The sequence below is a fragment of the Thermobia domestica genome, chromosome 11, assembly GCF_964235325.1.
Source record: "Thermobia domestica chromosome 11, izTheDome1.hap1.1, whole genome shotgun sequence".
Lineage (NCBI taxonomy): Eukaryota > Metazoa > Arthropoda > Insecta > Zygentoma > Lepismatidae > Thermobia > Thermobia domestica.
Window position 1 is genome coordinate 248,929,305 of NC_137464.1, and position 21,591 is coordinate 248,950,895.

The 21,591-nt window shown below is 35.2% G+C and overlaps 1 protein-coding gene across 3 annotated transcripts in view; it reads left to right on the forward strand.

The window, feature by feature from the left end:
• The window catches only part of l(2)41Ab (lethal (2) 41Ab), a 119,713-nt gene extending 100,231 nt beyond the window's left edge, over positions 1-19,482 (forward strand). For all 3 annotated transcript variants that reach the window (XM_081731973.1, XM_081731974.1, XM_081731975.1), the window contains 5 exons: positions 93-301; positions 9,314-9,529; positions 11,525-11,719; positions 13,154-13,312; positions 19,246-19,482. In XM_081731973.1, the coding sequence (XP_081588099.1) occupies positions 93-301; positions 9,314-9,529; positions 11,525-11,719; positions 13,154-13,312; positions 19,246-19,479 (1,013 nt within the window). In that variant the 3' untranslated portion in view covers positions 19,480-19,482. The remainder of the gene's footprint in view (positions 1-92; positions 302-9,313; positions 9,530-11,524; positions 11,720-13,153; positions 13,313-19,245) is intronic.
• The last annotated feature ends 2,109 nt before the right edge of the window (positions 19,483-21,591 follow it).

The window sequence follows — 21,591 nt, forward strand, 5'->3', positions numbered from 1 at the left end:
TACCTCACTCTTAACATTTATGTAACAATTTTGAACTTGATCGTGCGAAAGTTAATTAAATTCGTTTTTTTTTTTTTTTTTTCCTTCTTCAGAGGTGACGATCTTGGAGCAAAGAGCGTTGAAGATCCAAAGAAACATTGAAAACAACTCTAAAGAAGTAGTGAAATTGGATAAGTTCATTAATGATCACCTGCGGAAGGTAGAGGAACTAAACCAACAACTTCACGAGAGAAAAGGAAGTAAAGAAGCCATGGATAAAGAAAACATGCTGATTCAGCACGATTACATGACTATTTTGAAGGTAATCATATATGTGTTTCTTTTTCTTAGGTTTAATTTAAGCCAATTTAGAAACTGCAAAAACCAAAACAAAGTTTATAAGAAGTAAGAGATAAGTACAGTAAAACCATATTGGTCATCACCGGTTCCATTGAAAAGTAGCCAATTTAGAGAAAATAAATGTATCTTGAAGCAAAAGCTATTATAGATCGTAATACAATCACTTCAAATGCAGTAACTTATTAGTATCTACATATTAGTTTATATTGTGTAGATAACTACCAGAAAACCCGTTCTTCGCACGGGAAAAATTCATTTCATTTTGGACATAAAGTACTAATGAGGGCTGAATTTAGATATAACCACATAGGAATGTCATTGTTCAACTCAGCAACCCGAAAAACTATGGATTCGAGACCAATATCCGTCATATCCGATCATTTTTATATCTCTCCCTCCTCCCGCATGATGCGGGGCTGAATTTGAGTTTAAACGACATCGGAAGTATCACTGTTCATGTCAGCGACCTGAAAACTATGGATTCGACACTAATATCGGTCGTTTTCGATCATTTATACATATATATATATATCTCCCAAGTTGAGGGACTGAATTTAAACGACATCGGAAATGTCATTGTTCATCTCCGTAACCCCGAAAACTATGGATTCGGCACTAATATCGATCATTTATATATATATATATATATATATATATATATATATATATATATATATATATATATATATATATATCCCTGCACTTCCCCCAAGTTTCGGGGCTGAATTTGGATTTAAAAGGCTCGGAAGTATCTCTTTTCATGTCAGCGACCCGAAAACTATGACTTCGACACTAATATCGGTCATCTTCGATCATTTTTAAATATCACCAAGTGAAATGATAAAAACCATCCCAGGCCTGAACTTCATCTAGGTGGCAAATTTGATCGAGATCAGTCTCCTGGTTGGAGAGTTATTAGGTCACAAACATAGTCACTTTCATTTTTATTTACGTAGACATATCCCTTTCAACACGGGATGATTAAAATCGTTGTAGTAATGCCTCTTATTACTTTTGTGCTTCGAAACGGCGTGCAGTGATTTTGTGAGTTTCGTTCAACGATTTAGAGTTTTGGTTTGTGGTAGGTTCATTTTGCCTCGTAGAAGAAGAAAAAAAGTGTGTTCTCAACAAAGCCATGACTGTTGTCGTGTTGGAAGGGATATCTTACAAAATTAAAACATCGTTTGTAATAAATATTTTAGTTTGCTGTTCTCATACTAGGATAGAATGTTGTCATTCCAACGTACTGATTACCTATAAAACGCAAGGGCACGTTCTTTATTCTTTACTCTCTTCTGCCTATAACAATAGATACAGATAAAATTGTCATTTTAGGAAATACTCAAAACATCCATGCTATGCCACCTATCCCTTTAAGCAGCGAAAGATAAAAAGCGACCCTATCGTGTATTTAGAAACATCTACTTAATAATAATAATAATAATAATAATAATAATAATAATAATAATAATAATAAAAACATGCCTTCTTAGCCTTTTATACTGCAATATAAATCCGTTCGTCTTTTCTGTAAGTTTTTCTGCAATCTCTTTGGGAGAAAAAGGATTGGAATACGTGATGTGACAACAGCAAAGAACGTTCATAGCTGAATAAATTAATCTAGACTAAAGTGCCAAATATCTTGTAATGTAGGATATGAATGCGAGAGTTTAATGACGCCAATACCTTCTGCACTTGCTGACGATTGACATAAAAGCAATAAACAGTACTATCGACTCTTATATTTTTGGAAAAGTTATTGTCAGAGGACAAGTTTCATCCTTCCTTCCCTTTAGTTTTATTGATTTCCTGAAACATAGAATGATAAATGATGTTCTGATTTTTAAAAAAATTTTTTATTTATTTATTTATTTTTAAGTGATCAGGTAGGTATCCAACATACAAAGATGAATTTATTATCAACAGCATAGGAATAACATTGCCTCAATGTGGTCGACTTCCAAGATATGATGGTTAAACTACAGAGTAATAAGTAACCAGGGTCGGCCTAGGCAGTTTGCTGCTCCGTGCAATGGTATCCTCCTCCTCCCTTCCGAAAAGAACAAATCTTAAAAGCCATTACTTTAAATATGCTACCGCATCATGAACAACGAAGGAGAGGGAAGTTCACTCGCACTCAGAAAGACATAAACACTACAAATCGTCGGCGGCAATTCAAAACCTGCTATGTGCATTTTGCAGGAGAAGCGAAAAACAGTATCCTGGTTAGCTTTTTGGCTTTATAAAAGTGATGTTATAAGTAATATTTGATGCTGCACGTAACTGGTACCTTCTCAAGTTACTTGAGAAGGTACCAGTTACGTGCAGCATCAAATATTACTTATAACATCACTTTTATAAAGCCAAAAAGCTAACCAGGATACTGTTTTTCGCTTCTCCTGCAAAATGCACATAGCAGGTTTTGAATTGCCGCCGACGAAATATAATGTCGTTGTTTCTGTTTTTTTCTTTAAATAATAATCTGTTATGTTAGTGAAAAATGAAACAAACACACCTACAGAGGAAAGATGGTAATACTTTTTATAGAATTCAATATCGAGCTTCAATCTCGATATATCAGTTTGCAATTCCAGTACAACTAGCTCCTTTATCTTTATTTCTTTCTACATCTGTTAGAAAATTAAAAAAAAAATGTTTCCACCTTCAATGATAAGGAACTTGTTTGTGACAAAGACAAGACTAGTTTTCATATCAAAACTGTGATAACTAACTAAACGGAACAGGTGTTCGCTACTGTTCGAGAATTGAGTCTTGTATTTGATAACAATCAAGCAATTCATGAATTCATGCTGGAATTTGTTTGACTATTTGCTTTAGAACTGTCCATGTGACGTTAAACTAAAGCGACCTAAACATGATTTATGAATGTAACACTCAAATAGGTCACCTTAGTAAATTTAATTACCATCCTCATAAAGTCTGTTTCCAACAAGAAATATTTAATCTAAATAATATAGTTATGAGAGATTTTGCCATTCCTCGAAACTTGCCACCCCGTGCAATGGGACATGGTAGAACCAGCCCTGTAAGTAACACGTATTTTTGCTGACCTAAAGAAATATACAAATGAGCTAATGTCAGGTGAAGCTACGCGATTTTTGTCCAGGTGAGCACGTTTTACTGCATCTGAATTACTTTTAACAATATTAATTTAGAAATTTAAGGTACATTTAAAAGTATATATTTCTGTATGATCTCTTGATAAATAAAAACAACCGTAGAAAATATATGGATCTGTGCTTGATCCGTTCTAAGAACCATACCTGATATAAACATGGAAGTAATTGTATCACCTAATCACTCGTTATGTGATCCAGTATCTAATGTGTCAACGTTTGGCGTATTTATCATACTTATTTGAAAATCTACATAAGGAGAAAACACCAATGCATATTTGAATTCATATCTTAAATGAAGTTATAAGTCTTCTGTCGAAAAAAAAATCATGTAGTTGTAGTTTTGCCTCACAACTCTCTGTCAACAAAATATGTTGTGTATTTGACAACTTTCTGTTTCTGCCACACAATTCTCGGTCATCTGAATATATTGCATATTTGGCAACTCTGTTTTTGCCATATAATTCATGGCCAACTAGATATATTGCATATTTGGCAACTCTCTGTTTCTGCCACATAATTCTCGAACAACTGGATATATTGCAAATTTGGCAATTTCTGTTTCTGCCGCACAACTCTTGGTCAACAGAATATATTGAATACTTGGCAATTCTCTGTTACACCGCAGTATTCTCGTTTAATGCAGCATATTGGTATTACAACATGAGGTATGTCCAGAAAGAAATCGAACTTCCAAAAAATACAATTAACAAAATTATTCTTGACTTTCTCCTTGCCACAGTTGTGTAGTGAGATTCGTCCCAAGCATTTTAGCAGTCGCCTTGTTTGATTATGAGATTGCGGACGTTGTAATGAAGTTGTGTTCCATTTTTATTGCATTACGAATATGAAGCTTCTGGAAGAGCAATTTATATTCATCAAACTTTGTTTTAAATGGATGACACATCTACAGAAACTTTGCAGTGTTTCAAAGTAGGAAGAACATCCATCGAAGACGATGTAAAACCGTTAACATCATGTGATGATGTTATGTTCAAAAAGTTTGCGATGTTGTGCGGAAAAATCGTAATTTGACCGTCCGCAAAATAGCTGAGGAAGACGAAATCAGTAAACAGTCCTATCTTGTGATCTTAGTTCAAAAAACTGAACATGGATGAGTTTGCTGCAAAATTCGTTCCAAGATTCCTAACAAAGAATAAAAAAGAATGAGGAAATCTGTGAAGATCTTTTAAATCGTGTTGAATAACATCATAATAGGTGACGAGACTTGGGTCTATAACTATGACGTTGAAACAAAGGCAATTATTCCACTTCGCTGAGACGCTAAAAAGCACGTCAAAAACGCTCAAACGTTAAAGTGATCCGTATTGTTTTCTTTGATTTTGTGTTGTTCACTATGAATACGTTCCATGTGGTCATACCATCAACAAAGAGTATTATGTGAGGGAGATTGCGAGGAAGAAGAGATCAGAAGCTTAAAAAAAAAAAAACTGAAAAGGATGCTGCACCATGACAATGCTTCTAGCCATTCAGCACTCATCAGTAGGGAGTTTTTGCCAAAGAACAATACGACTCTTTTACCCCAACCATACTCTCCTGATTTGGCACTTATGTATATATATATATATATACAGCATGGCGCTAAAAACAAACAAAAAAGTTCCAATAAACATAGGGCGAAAACCTCATCGTTTACGTGTTATAGGCTGCCGAAAACATGAAAAAATGAATTCTTCTAAAGGTCCATAGCTCGAAAACTATGGGACCTACTTTAGTCGGGTCAAGACTTCACTTAGGAACTAGTATGTACTCTATCCAAAAATACATGTTTTAGAATCCTAAGGTACTCACGCGACAATTTTTATGAAGGTAGTTGGAGATTACTTTATATCATAGGCCCGTAGTCAAACTCCCTTTATAAAATTTGTTGTGGAAGCATCTTAGGATTCTGAAACACACATTTTTGGGGCACGTACTAGTTCCTAAGTGAAGTCTTGACCCGACCAAGGCAGGTCCCATAGTTTTGGAGCTATGAACCTTTAAAATTCATTTTTCATGATTTCGGCAGCCTATAGCACGTAAACGATGGGGTTTTCGCCCTATGTTTATTGGAACTTTTTTGTTTGTTTTACTCTCAGGAATAACTCCTCTGCTTTTGTAGAACGAATTTAGCAACATACTGTATATATATATTAAAAAAAAAAAAAAAAAAAACTCGTTACGAGACCTCCAGACTATACCCAAAAATGCATTTCAGGATGCTGAATCATTTTCACAAACAATATTATTATATTTCTAGGAAATTCTGTTTCTTTGTGGACTGACTTTCTACTTGGCAAACTGTTTCTGCCGCACAATTCTCGGCCAGTAGAATAACAGGGAGATGAATTATAAAATAATTTCTACTCTTTCTATGGATTGAATGAATACTCCATTGCGTTAAACAGAATTATGATTTACGTACTCCTTGAATATTTCTTATATTTGTCAAGGTTTGTTTACCTTTCAAAATAGATTGTTTTCTACTTTATCTTACCGTTAATTTCTTCTTTTCGCAAATAGATTTTAGCTTCAACACTAAACTGTACAAAATTTTAGAAAAAAATCTCTCTTTCTCTCTCTCGCACAGTTTTTGTTGTCCACTATAATGCTACTAGCCAATTAAATTTCAGAAGATGTGCATCACAGCAAGTCATGTGTTTAATCAATGGAATATCACCACAGAAACAAATCTTGCCATTGAATCCGATTACATGATCGTTGCCTATGTCCCTATGATCCTGTTTTAAATTATTTTCGTAAGTATTGATAGCCTGGAGTGCATATCTATTAAATCGTAAAAAGAATTATCTTACCTGAAGCGTCCGATGAAAGCAAACTCCTGCGTACAGTTTTCAAAGTATTCCTCGGTCCAATTCTTGGCGTATCAAAAGAAAACTTGCTGCTACATAAATTATATGATGCATGGATTTTTTCTTTGTCCATTCTATGGACCAATAGAAAGTCTTAGCAGTAAATTTTTCTTTTCTTTCAAATACATGGATGACTTCCATGTATTCTTCTTTCAAATACTTCTTTGTTAATGTATTCTTCTTTCTTCCAAATACATCTTATGTACTTCTGTCGAATCGAAACAGATGCTTTATTAATATTAACGTCACAAGAAAAGACAAGAATGTGTTGAGTTGTACAAACTTATGGAAGTTATTCTTAACTTCTTTCTACAAATTGTTATCACACTTAAGTGTTTCATCATTCTGAAGTTAGTTAACTATATATATATCGTAGAGTGAGAGTTTAGCTTTTTATTTTTAATTATGAGACGCAACACGTTATGTTCATTTCAAATCTCCTATTGTACGTTTCAGAAATCAACCAATCAGAAAGTAGAAGTAAGTATAATTTCAAACAAACAACATGAATTAGTAACAGCGAGCAGTTGTTTCCTTCACAAGTAGTAAATAATCACATACGCTGAAAAACCCATTTCTAACTTGTTTCTGAGCACTGAATGGGAGCAAACTCCTCGATATTTCTTAAATGTCAAAAATATGGCTTCATATTCCCTATTAAGTTGCTGTTCGTGAGTATAATAATTTAAAAACGGAGGACTCCTGATAACTGCGTTTCTGACTCCTGTATTAAATCCCATGCTATTATCTGAATACCAAATATATATATATATAAAAAGGTCGAGCAATAATATTACTATGGCATCATGGTACATTGTTACCCAATAGTAAATACTTTATCTTTGTTGAGCTAGGAATATTGTTCTCTATAATCAGGTTTCAAAATGTCTTAAAATTTAGTGTCCTGAAGTAGATTAATTATACTGTATTATTATTTATAACACAAAGCATAGCAACTAATTATTTCATTTAGATTACGTTAAAGTTTTGATTAGCTTCATCAGGAACAATAAAGTGAGGAAAAAGCGAGAATAAAATTAAGAAAAACACCAAAAATTAAGAAAAGAATTTGCCAAAAATCTTAAAGCAGAATGTATGTATGTGTGTCCCAGCGGCGGTTGTTGAGGAAAGTTACATCAGTATAAAAAATAAACTTTTACCACTACAATGGAACGAAAAAACTAATGCACTTTTTTCTTGTATATAATAATTAGAACATGAAGTAACTGTTCTTTCACTAGTTTGAAGCTATAAAAAAAATTAAGTTTTACTGATGTGATCGGTTCCAGGTTCGATTCCCGATGGGGGACTCTAGGTCGAATAGTATAAAAGCATTTTCAAGCCAGCCATTCTGAATGAGGTTATCTTGGGTTTTCCTCCTCCACACCAGGCAAATGCCGGGATGTATCTAACATACCTAAAGAACGCAACTTTTGAAATGCTCGCCATTTTTGTTCCAGTAAATTGGCAGCACTGAACGTTACACGATTTTCATCTGTTCTCTTTGTGGTTAGTAGTCACGGAGCGCCGAATAGCGCATGATCGTCATCTGTTTTCTGTACTGGTAGACAGGGAGAGGCTCCCTGGCCGGGTGATTTCTCGCAACAGTGATGTAAATTGGCCACCCAGATCTTGTGATTTCTTTCTGTGGGGGGTATTTGAAATACGCTAACAAACTACGAACACTTCCAGAGCTCAAAGCTGAGATTCAGTGTGAATTTTCAAAACTAGAGGTGCAATTATGCCGAAAAGATATGCAAAATTTCATCGAAAGAACAAGAGTGTGCCTACAGAGTCGTAGAGGGTATTTGAGTGGCATATTTCATACATAATCACAGGTAACTTCAGAAATATATATATATATATATATATATATATATATATATATATATATATATATGTGTGTGTGTGTGTGTGTGTGATGTAATTACTTAATTTCGTCAATAAATTTGTATGTTATTGTTCCTTATGGAACACCTTTTATTACTGTAAAAATTCACAAATATTAATGCTCAAATCTGAATATATTTACGGTCTTGTTCTATTTTGGAATAATACTTTGCAAAAATATAGTCGATTTAGTATAGGTTTTAAATTGTAATTAAATCGTCACAATAGTTAACTCGCAATTAAATTGTCACAATAGTTTTAAATTGCAATTAAATCGTCAGTAGTTTTAAATTACAAATAAAACGTCATAGTTTTAAATCGCAATTAAATTGTCACAATAGTTTTAAATTGCAATTAAATCGTCAGTAGTTTTAAATTACAATTAAATCATTACAATAGTTTTAAATTACAATTAAATCGTCACAATAATTTTAAATTACAATTAAATCGTCACAATAGTTGTAAATGGCAATTAAATCGTTACAATAGTTTTAAATGGCAATTAAATCGTCACAATAGTTTTAAATTACAATTAAATCGTCACAATGGTTTTAAATGGCAATTAAATCGTCACAATAGTTTTAAATTACAATTAAATCATCACAATAGTTTTAAATTGCAATTAAATCGTCACAATGGTTTTAAATTACAATTAAATCGTCACAATAGTTTTAAATCACAATTAAATCGTCACAATAGTTGTAAATGGCAATTAAATCGTTACAATAGTTTTAAATTACAATTAAATCGTCACAATAGTTTTAAATTGCAATTAAATCGTCACAATAGTTGTAAATTGCAATTAAATCGTTACAATAGTATTAAATGGCAATTAAATCGTCACAATAGTTTTTAAATTGCAATTAAATCGTTACAATGGTTTTTAAATTTCTAGTGATATCTACTAGTGTCAGGGTGGCAGCCCAGATAGCGACATGACGACGTTTGCGGTTTATATATAGGATTGAAAATTACTTCTTGCGTGGTCTTTGCTAAAACTCTTGAGTTTACCTGTGTCGACCATTTATATACTTTATTAGAATGAAATTAATGTAAAGATGCATTTCGTTGAAGGAAGCAGAAATGGAAGCTGTATTATTGCAAACTGAAATCCAGCAACTAGAACAGGAGAAGCAGCAGCTGACAGAGAAGTTTATGGATGTACAGAGAGAAAGTTTATCTTGGGAAAAGAAGGTCCAGATGGCAGCAGAGGCTAAAGCTTGTGTTGAAGCGGAGAAACATCGAACAGGAGAAGTTGGAGATATGATCTCAGAAATAAGCCGAATGCAGGTAGCTTCACGAATTTCTAGTGTCATTTCATAAAATTTGATTAAATAGCACGAGAAATATGTATCGAAAACTGAAATCTTTTTTGGCATAGAATAATTAGTGTTACTTTGAAAATCATCGTTGCAATGGTTTATCGATGTCACATAAACATTAACTGTATTGCGTCAAATAATTGTTTGTAAATTGGCATTGGCATTGGATTTGCATTAATAAAATAATGCAAATTATAATAATCTAATATTGAGCATATCTCCTTTCTAAAAGAGAAAGACAAGCCATCCCATGTAGAACAACAGATATTTGTACGAGAATACGTCTTTTTATTTGTTAGTATTCTCAATATTTTTTTTTTTTTTGTTAAGTATTCGCGATGTTTCGACCCTCTTGGGAGTCATGATTGCTTCCATTTAATTTGTGCTTTGCTGAAAACTCACTATTTTCCTATCTTATGTTGTTTTGTACTGTTCTGTAAAAGAAAATGAGCCCCCAAATATACAGGGTGTTTCAAAACAACACCGACAAAGTTTGAGAGGTGATTCCTGACACCAAGATAAGATGAAAAGTACAGACCAACCTGGGTGCACAAATGCATCCTTTCGGAGTTATAGGCTGCCGAAAACATGAAAAAATAAACTTTAAAGGTCCATAGCTCCAAAGCTATGGGACCTACCGTAGGCGGGTCAAGACTTCACTGAGGAAGTAGTATGTGCCCTATCCAAATATCCATATTTCACAATCCTGCGGTATTCACACAATAATTTTTATAGAGGTAGTTGGTAAGTACTTCAAATTATATGTCCGTAGCCGAACTCCCTCTATAAAAATTTTCGTCTTATCCTTATGTCTGGAATCACCTCCCAAACGTTGTCGATGTTGTTTTGAAACACCCTGTATATACTGTATATGTACAAAAAAAAGTATCATTTTAAACGCTTATGTAGCTAATGTTGTATCCGTCCACTGACAAATTGAAGAAATGAAATGAAATCTGTGAGTTTAACGTCCCGTGATTATGCCCATTAGGCTAAAGGAGACAGATGATTCAACGAAATGAATGATCGTGGAAAAATTGGTGGAATAAAATCGTTGGAGAAAACGGGAGTACCTCGAGAAAACTCACGGACATGATGTTGTCCACCACAAACTTAATTGAACAAATTGAAGAGAATTTGGCAGTTGTTATCCTTAAAATTGAAAAAGTGGATTTCTTTACACTATTGGCCATAGATTTCGGAAGGAGTAAAGAAAATAGGCAATAATTTTGGAATTAATTTTTCCGTAAAATCTAAACAAGCCTTGAAAATTCCTTGTCAGCTTACAGGAATTACTACAAAAGTCTTCCCAGAAAGTTAAGCTACATTTTACACTTGTACTGAGTCCTTTTACATAGGTAGTCTTCTGTTCATCTTTACTGCTGGGTGTCTAGCCAGCTTTTCAACAGCATGCAGTGAATTTGCCTCCACCACTGCTCACAGAATATCATTGTCCAGCTGCACAGATCTCCCGAAATCTCTGATACATTCGCACATTCACAGCACCCTGATCATATACGACATTAATGTTTCGTGCGGCTGTGTTGGCTGAATGTCCCCGGTGAAATTCATACATCATAACATGCCGTATGTGGTCCTCTGACACTGTTATGATCAAACACAAGCCACAATTCCAAAATGTGAAGTAGACCTCTCCCTTTATACACAATGCCGCAAAATGAAATTCTCTACATGACACAGCTATAGCAGGTGCCGTCTACTTCACTATTCGCTCGTCAGATGGCGTCATTGTAGTGGTCATCGAAAAAAAGAAAGAAAGAAAAGAAAAGAAAACTCAGAAAGATACCCCATTTTTTTTCTTTTTTTATATTTCTTCTGTTTAATAACTGTCAAGAGACTCAATAGCATACCATGTGAATATTTTAACATACATTTATATAATAAATTGTGTAGTTGACAATTAATTTGTATATATTAACTTAGAATTTTTTTTTTTTCTTAGGTGCGATATTCTCAGCTGTTACGAGTGCAAGAAAAATTAGTGAGTGATTTGGAACATTCTGTCATGAGAAGAGATACGGTCGTTTATAGAACAGAAGCCAGAGAAAAGAAAGGAACACAGGGAAGGGAGTACACCAGACGGAACTTTCTCAAAAGACTGGAAGATCTTAGAAATACAGTGAAACAAACAAATAACGTAAGTAATGCGTGGAAGTTTATTTGTTTACTAGCTGAAATGTCCGTTGTTTGCACGGGGAGCATAGGATTGTAAAAAGTATTCGAAGTCTTTTCTTCCCATTTAGGATACGCATTTCAGTGAAATTGTGATGATAAAAACCCAAACGTTATTCTATTTTGAGCATAATTTTTGAAACCCTACCCTACACTCTTTAATTTGAATGACATGATTTAAAAAATAAATAAATAAATAAAAAAAAAAAAGCTTGAGGTAGGTACTATTTTGCAAAAGTAATTTCAAATGTTCAATTTCCCGACTCTTAAAAATTATGGATTCAACATTAATCTCGTTCGTTTTTCACCCCTTCCCACTCCTAGGGGTTGCAATTGAACTCGGAAATACCATTATTCATCCCAGCGATCCCGAAAACTATGGGTTCAATACTAATATCGGTCGTTTTCGATTATGTTTTACATCCCTCTTTCCACCCCCTAGGGGAACTAGAGGTGGAAATTGTATACGTAACTTTAAACATCTGTCCAAAAATTAAATTATAAATTAGTGGCTTAAGAAATTATTGAATATGTATTCATTATAATACAGTAAGACTCAAATTCGTTACCATTTGACGTTAACACGTTGTGCGTGGCAGCTGTGCTATACTGAAAATATCCATATGTTACGTTTTATTTGTTGCAGAGTCAAACTATAGATTGAGGTGATTTGGAGAATTACGAAATCTTAATAAAGTTTTTAAATGTTGTATTTCTAGCTCTGAAATGTATGTAGAGGTACTAAAAAGTTGTGGATATAAAAGTTTATTATGATTTTTAATTAATTTTTTAATGATGTCCCAATTTTTGTCTAAGCAACCTTTGTCTAAATTCAAAATGGTCGTCAGTTGTTTCAAGAAAGAAACCAGTGCAAGACTTTTTTCTATATAAACAGTTAGTTTATCTAAATGTTTTATTTCAACATAGTGAATCTGTCTCCATGTGAGTGCCTTAGCCGGGTGAACAAGACCACAGAATAAGTAGTTGAAACTATACAGGGAAACTCCTAAAGACACAATCAACGAAGAAGTAAGGGTTTAATTCTTTAAAATTTAGATTTAAGGTGCATCAATTACGGTCATTAATGAACCTCATATTTTGATTACCATGTGCTCATATATATCAGGATTTCTTTGTCTTGTACAGTCCGCAGCAAAAAGCCTGCAACATGAGCATGTAAGTTTATTGTGAAACGACGAAGTCTTCTGCTCCAAAATAAGTGTGCAGGGGAGGACGCCGAGGTTTCTCCTGGGGTTATTCGTTCCACTTAGAAGTTATGTTGATTCCCTGGGCTGATAGGCGTAGTTTCCCAATAAACTTACATGCTCATGTTGCAGGTTTTTTGCTGCGAACTATACATGTATCATTTAATAATTTATTGGGTTCCTTTGATTTTTAGAATGCGAAAGTAGAAGAGGAGAAAATGGCTCAGCTGGAGAAGAAGCAAAAGGAGCTTCTCAATGAGCTGAATGAAAAACAGGAAGAATTGAAAAATCTACAAGAAGCAGCCAAAGATACAGATGCTCAAATAGAAGCAGGTTTACTTCAAAGACATCAGGTAGTTATAACAAGAATTATATTCGTATATATAACTTTAAATAAGTAGTAGTGCCACGGGTACACCATGTGATGGAGTCTGGTTTGTATGGCGTGATGTTTTCCCAACCAATATGGAAGTCGGGAATAATAGATTTCTATCATTTCTGGTTTTAGTGGAGAGAGATTATAGAGTGGAAATGGAACATATTTTTGGGACACTTAATTGATTGCAGAAAACCGCTTCTCACTAAGCAATCAACGTTCAAACCGGAAGTGGTTGATTTCTGCCACTTGGGTTCGAATGGAGGATTAACCCCTTGCGTTCCAGTGACATCCAGGTGGATGTCATAAAGTACTCCGTTACATCCATGGGGATGTCATGAGAACGCATCCTTTATTAAGGGGTCGTATTAATCCTGGAGATCATGAAATTTTTTAGCAGACGCAAGAAACGAGTTAGTTCTACTGTTTCTCCTTAGGTGACAGCACCTTAGTCATCTCTGGTCAGTGTTGCCAACATAAAGCAGCATAAAATCCCTTCAGGACTTCAAAATTTCCCTTTTCAGCCAAAATGTTCAACAATGCAAATATTTTTTTAATCAGTGATGTGAGTTCTTTTCTTGCGAATGTATGTGTGTGTGTCTTTGTGCGGGTGTGTAAATTTATTCAAAATGGAACAGTTTTATATATATATTGAACTTCATACAATAACTCTGCCTCATATAACCGTCTAGGCCAGCGTTACCCAACCGGTGTGCTGCGGCACACTGGTGTGCCGCGAGGAATCGAAACAAAATTATTAATTTTATAGCAATCAAATTGCAAAACGTAGGGAAATATTTGTATTTCACATTACTATGAACCTCCACTATGAATCTACAACTTTAAGTTTGATACCGGGTTATTGTTCTGTACATTTCTAATGTTGAAAAAAGTATTTGTTATGATTGTTATGACCATTATTGCTTCTTTATTGTTGCAGACTATTTCGTAACTTGAAAATTTAAAATACCATTCAATCCTGTCGACAAATTACCTACATTTGTGTTTTAAAAGTAAATGAGATTTGTTTGTTCGTTCGTTATTTAGTGATCTTCCTTCTTAGTAAAAGGTTGGATACAGCTTTAAAAAGAAAGCGTATTTTTAAAAACCTGAGTCCAATATTTCATTGCAATTGTTTTCTATTTCTAATTAGAATGAAAAATAAGCATAATGATTTACCAAGGGGGAAAATCAGTGAAAGAGCTTTCTTCTCTGTGAGGAGATCAATAATCACAGAAATAATACCACTGTATTTTATATTTACAAATAATAATGCCTATAAGTGTGTCGCGAGAATCCAAGTAACACCCGTAGTGTGCCGCAAGTTGAAAAAGGTTGGGAAACGCTGGTCTAGGCAGTCTTTTAACAGTAAATGAAAACGTGGTATTACAGTACGCACATTGGAAAATGACACCTGGAATGCAAGGGGTTAAGAGAGAAGATGGCACCGATTCTTAGAACGCTGAACTTATTGTAACAAACTGCTTTTTTTACTATGCCTTCTCGTTTTTTCTTTATGAAGATCAATAATGAAACCGGAAGTTGTAATGGATTTCTACCATTTCCGGTCTTAGTGTAGAGATTAGATTGGAGAAGAAATATACTATTGCAACGGTTACTTGATTCCAGGAAAAAGCGTGTTGCTGTCTATTACCGTTTTTTATTATATAGTCATCAACGCTAAAACCGGAAATGGTTGATTTCTACCAGTTCCGGTTTGAATACCACCTCTATCAAAGAACCCAATTCCTAGCTTTTGCCCTCTACATTGTGCTTATAATGGATGGTAATCTATCAAGTATTCTTAAGATTTTTTATATCCCGCGCACACACATACATAAGGACAGACAGGAGAAATATGTAAAGGAGTTTTGATAAACAAAAGTCTTTAATAAAATAGGCACAATATATATAAGAGTGATAATATGAAACAAGTTTTTTTTTTTTTAACAGTATCATTTCGCTTTGATAGAAGCCATAAGATGCAACTACGTTCTAAATGTAAAGTATCTCTGAAATGTTTACGTACCATCACACCAGATATTGAAAGTAACCTGCTTTTTTATTTCTGTGCACATTCGTACCGATCATTTTTTGTAATTTGCACTGTTCACTGCAACATATTCTGGCTAACAAGGGCGCCCATCAGGGGGGAGGCTAGGTGTGGCGCTTTCCCCCTCCCCCCTTAGAGGAAATTGTGCTTCGGAAGATCGAAAACCCAATAGATATTTAAGAATAGTTACCGCAAAATTTGAGACTACATTTGAAATGTCGCTTATACTTGCCCCCCTTCCCTTGGAAACCACATCAACATGGGCGCCCTTGCTGGCTAATGTTAAATATCTCTGTTAAGATATTCTTTGAGCCGCAATTTAGTCGTTCTAATTCCAGTATATACAGTCTTTAAAGTAACCGCACAAAAAGTAATCTAGTGATCGGGGTAGCCAGAAGTTCGGCCAAATGACTCCCATGTCAAAGAAACTGCTGATTGTGGCGAGAGACTTAGCTGAAGTGTAGCACGTTATCCTGTTTTGCTCAAAATCATTTTGAGTCTATTCAATACTACCGTATTTTACGGACTATAAGACGCACTATAATTTTCAAGCAATTTTTTAAAAGAAAACCGTTTCACAGAGTTTACGGTCTGTATATTCTAGTCTGTGGTTCTGGATTTGTGATGGCGGGGCGGGAGGGAGACAGCAAGCTTGTGAATCCCCGCAACTCATGTTCGTCGCAGCGGTGCACTGCTGCTGCCAGTTGCCAGATAGAGATACGTTTCCCGCGGCATGGAATATGGTATTTTTAAGACTTACGGGAATTTTAAATCAAACCCTGGACATTTTTATATTAATTTTATGTATAAGACGCGTCTGAATTTTGGAGGCAATTTTTCGAAGAAAAAAGTGTGTCTTATAGTTCGTAAAATACGGTATGTAGCTATTCAATAAATTCCTAAAAAATTTGTTTATACTGGTCTGTAGTTAACGTATCACAAGAAAGAAAGAAGACAAAGTAAAGTTCAACTGCTTGGTGTGCGGAAATTGAACATCATACTCCCACCTTTGCAGTGTAGGAGTGTTTCATGCAGAGCGTGTGGGTGCGCTACAACCCACATTCATATGCTTTATGAGTTTACATATCCAAACTTCACTTGGCTTTTGGGGATGAAGCACCATCTAATAGGATTGCGTACAATTTTTATCTCCAAATTCCATCGTGGTCGCACATTTCTCAGTGTTTAATTACGTGAAAGTCGCCCATGATTGAGATAGATCACCATGTGAAATACCGCCAGATTCAAACATCCTTGAACATTCATGGTCACCTGCGTAAACTTCCAAGCCATTAAATCCCACACAACTTAACCGAAACTCAAAAACAGACTCGTGTCAATTGATATAAAGAAATGTCCAAAAAATTAAAAAGAGGTAAGTCAGATTTGGTGCCAAACAATTGATTGTTTGTCTCTTGAGTTGTACGGAACATGTGATAACCATAGCTTTAGAATATCGAAAGACTGCCAGTGATGAGTTGTATGCAACTTATTGTTTGCTAGTTATTATCAATGAATTGCATAAAACAATTTTTAAAAATATCACATCATTCTTCACCATGACAACAATTTCCACTCAGCACACCAAACTGTTGACATTTTTATCCAGTAAAAATATCGGATTATTGACTTACCGTTTGTACTGACACCTGTGTTTTTTTGCCGTGAAGACGATTTAACACCTAATTACTCTTTTTTGTTGCCACACATGAAAAATAAGATGCATGATGAGCGGTTTTAGTCGTGTAAAGCAGCTATTGACGCATTCCGAGCTGCGGTTTCTGCGACAACTTGTTCAAATTGCTGTGAAAAATAAACAGTTACGCTTAACCAAACAATATCAGATAATTTAAACTCAGCAATTTAAACACCATTAACAATTTAAACACCATTAACAATTTAAACAGCAAGCGTTAAAACCGGAAATGGTTGATTTGTACCGCTTCCGGTTAGAATATTACATTCATCAGGGAACTTGATTCTTAACTATTGACTCTGTACATCGTGGCCAAAATTGATGGTAATCCATCAGATTGTTCTTGAGACTTTTTCTAGTAGCCCTCGTATTAATGTAAATACAGTAATGTACGTATTTTTTACATTTTAAAATTTCTTCTGTGACGGAAAATACTGAAAGTAATATCTTTCTATAGAGACAAATAAGTTATACTAAATTAAACAGAACAGTATAAGGTCTAGAAAAAAACAGAGAGTGCAAAAAGAACAGAAAGCAGTAATTGATCACAGGACACTGACACGCAATGTTTACGGCAGTGCGCGTTCGTATTCCGAAATATTGTTCATAATCCGAGCAAAAAATTGTTCGTAAATCATTTTATCCACTGCCTTCCACTGATGTATATAACTAAACTACGCTTCCCAATTTTCAGTGTCCACCCAGTGTCGTGAGGCAAACTGGGGAATGACGTGAAGAAAAGACATGACAGTCACTAGGTCTAGAAGGCTTCCGATATCCTTGTTACGAAAAGGGCGACGCAGCATGCTGAGCACGTTTTCATTGTTAGGCTGGGCCCAGTTCAGCCGGTCGCTAACAGATGGCGTTGGAAAAAAATGAAATGAAATCTTTGAGTTTTACGTCCCACGGTTATGCCGGTTAGGCTAAAGGAGACGGTGATGATAAGAGATGAATGAAATGGAATGAAGAAAGTGGAAGAACCCCGAGAAAACCCACGCACACGGTGTTTGTCCACCACAAAGTTCACTTGGCGGGAGCAGGGTTTGAACCCAGGACCCCAAGCACCAGAGGTGAACGCTTTACCACTGAGCCACCGCGGCCCCCCAGATGGCGTTGGAGCGGCTTATGCCTACAAAAAGGGCTGTTGCGCCAAATAGTTTAGTTATTATATGTATACACACACCCTGATTTCCATGCAGTCAAAATCAGTTGCAAAACAAGTAACTGCTTTTATCATTACTTACAATGTTACTTTTATCTCTAAAACTAATTAACCATGTGCAAATTCTTTAAGAGGCTTTTACGTTTAAGATACTGATATATCGTTTTTAAATCAGAAAGAGCCTCCTCTGAACTTTTGTTGAAGATGTGATATATATATGGAGGAATAACAGCAACGCTGATCATCTTAAGAGAGTCTTATGAGATAAATCATAATTATTACAATTATAATTAAAAATACTCTAAAGATCGCATACTGAAGGAAATCCTTGGATTCGTAGTAAGATTATGATCGCCAACACTAGTAATATGTTAATAAAATCAATTGAAAACGCTTTGTGTTACCAGATAGTGTTCGAAATTTTTTTAATCCCAAAATTTTTCATATGTGGAAAATCATGAACGAAAAGATGTTCGCACCGAATCAGAAAAGGAACTTTATATTCACGATTTCGATAGAAATGATATTGGTAAGGCGTTTGAATCCACACTGAACTCATTCTCTGTTATGTAAAGAACTGAAAATAAAACTATGAGCAAACACATTACTTGGTTCCGCATGTAAAAGAAAAAACTCCTGAAGTCACATGAAGTTAACACATAGACTGCGTCGCCATCTGTTACTCTTGTGTCCGTAGGTACTGTTTTTAAAACTTAACCTTACTGTCAGTCCGTTGAAATCCGTCAAGAAAACACAAAAAATTTAGTGCACATAACATCAAAGAGGAGTTTTAAATGGGTTTCTAATCCTAAAATGTATTCCATGCGTTTTGGCTTGAACTGAAAGAATTTCTCTGTTCTTAAGCACGTTTTTGGTTTTTAAAGCATGTAACGATATTTTTTTTTATTCTATATTTTACATATCTTCCATTTTAGACTTTTGTAAAAGCGTAATAAAAATATGTTCCCTAATTATAATCGTAACATGTATGTATTTCAGAATCTTCAAGTGATTACGAAGAAACAGAACAAGGCCAAAATGTACCAAGACTTAAAAGACGGCAAGCATCGTCCGTTACATCGTACTGAAAGCGCTCAACAAGCGGAACTCGAGAAGCAGCAGAAAATAAATGCAGATTTAAGCAATGTCATTGAAAGTTTGATGTCGGACTTCCCTTCACTAAGATTTCAATTGGCGAAGATAAATGTTACTCTTACCACGGGAATTTCCTAAACGGTAAGTTGCACTAACATTAACATTTTTCATTGTGCAATGTTCCTGATAATAGCTCTGAAGGTGTTGCCGCTGTATGGTAACGAAAGCTCAGCACAGCAACACTCACTCTGGCAGCAATCCCGAGAACATTGGATTAATAATGTTCCTGATAGTTTGGTAAGTTTTTAATATTTTTAAGTGATCATAGAAATATATATGTTTGGATGTCCATTCGTTTATCTGTTGATGGATTAGATGATTTTATAATTTTCGATTCTTACCTTCCGGCTTTGGGTATAACAAGAATATTGAATAAAACTCGAAGGAATTCATACGAAGTTCAAAATTTGGCTTCGATACGATGAACGGTGTAGCCTCCACGACAGGTAAGAATCTTCTCAAAAATCACTCTAACAATTTTGTTAATATTTCATATTCTTCAGCAGCTCTTTCTTAAAATAGTTTTTCTTTCTTTTTTTGTGTCAGTATTAAAAGTGTTGCATATGCGTATCTTGGGTAACACAGCAGACGTCCAACCGACAATCCATTTCTTGCCAGATGCATCCCAACGTATCCGTGATGCATTTAATGTATTCAATTAAAACCCATTCGTATATAGTTTCCTTCTCAAAACTAACCGCACTCTTCACCTCTTTCTAAAATGTCACCAGCTTGATGGAACAGTAGATGTCTGAAAATTTATGGTGCAATAAATACGGAGGTTTGTTCGTGATCTATGAAAACATGTTTCGAATGACAGTGGCGCCACAGCTAGTGAAGGCAGTAAATACATACAAGATGAGTCAAAATTATCTTCTCTATTTTAATGATTTTTTTCTGTTAATAACATGTATACAAACAGAGATTACACATACTGATTGATCAACTCAAAAAGTTTTTTTTTTTTTCTTACATATAAATGTTCAGTATGTGATCCACGAAGTAACGACACACATCTAGTCTATAATCAAGTTCCTGCCAAACTTTTCCTAGCATGTCAGAGTCGATATCGGCCACAGCTGCAGTGATGCGCTCAACGCAATTCAACCATAGTTGTAGCAAGTGGCGGCACAAATACCTTAAATTTTTCACAGAAATGCCGTTGAAAATGCACAACGGACTTAGTCGCGTGAAAATCAAGCACACAGAATGCTCTGTGGCGTGTAGAAATCATTTTGCTCACTTCGATTCGAAGTCCCCACGCTCGCAGAGCAGCACCCTCCTCTTACCCTCGATTCTCGTGAACTGACTGTTCGCCCCCTGGCTCCCAGATTTTGTTACCCTGGTCGCCAGGTGGCGCGTTCCGATTGGTCGAGGGCAGTAGGAGGATCGCGCTCCCAGCGCGTGAAGCTTCATCTGCTTTATTTCTTTCTGACTGAACATATGTTAACATATAATTGTACATGTTAAATACAATATGAGCAATAGGTAACAGATACCAAACACGGCAGACGCGCCTCTTGTAACAATATATTACAGCTTGATTATCACAATGGATAGTTACATTTCTAGGATATGCTAATATAATGACAAAAGCCACAGCTAGGAACTCTGTAACAAAATTTGGTAACTCCTTAAAAGCTGTCCACTGGAACACTAATTGTCCATCTTGTCGAACCACTGCCAAGCTGGTAGGAGTTGCATCTGTGTACCATACAAAATCTGAAATAAAACTTCCCCAGATTGGCATTGGTTAAGACTGTACGTTACAAATGACACGAGTTACAAATTTAAAGAATTTCTCATGCAATACTGTGTATGCTATGGGATATGTGAGAGTCGAGACAGGAGTAATCCACACGATATAACCAGCTAATATTTGTCTGGCTCTATGAGAACGTAACAATAGCTGCCAAGGGCAGTGCTTTACAATATCTAAATATCGTTGATCTACCATAAGAGAATTATTATCAAGATCGACATGAATGCCAAGATACAATAATTGTTTAGTAGATTGCAACACTGATTTTTCCACATTTATCGCCCAAGTACTGTGGGCTAAGATTTCAAGAGTCTGTAACAGCTTTTCCTTTGATCCGACCAGTAGGGTGTCATCGTAATAAACTAAGAATTTTACTAAGTGAGCAACGTGAATTGACAATTCTTGAATTACAAATCTTTGCATTATGA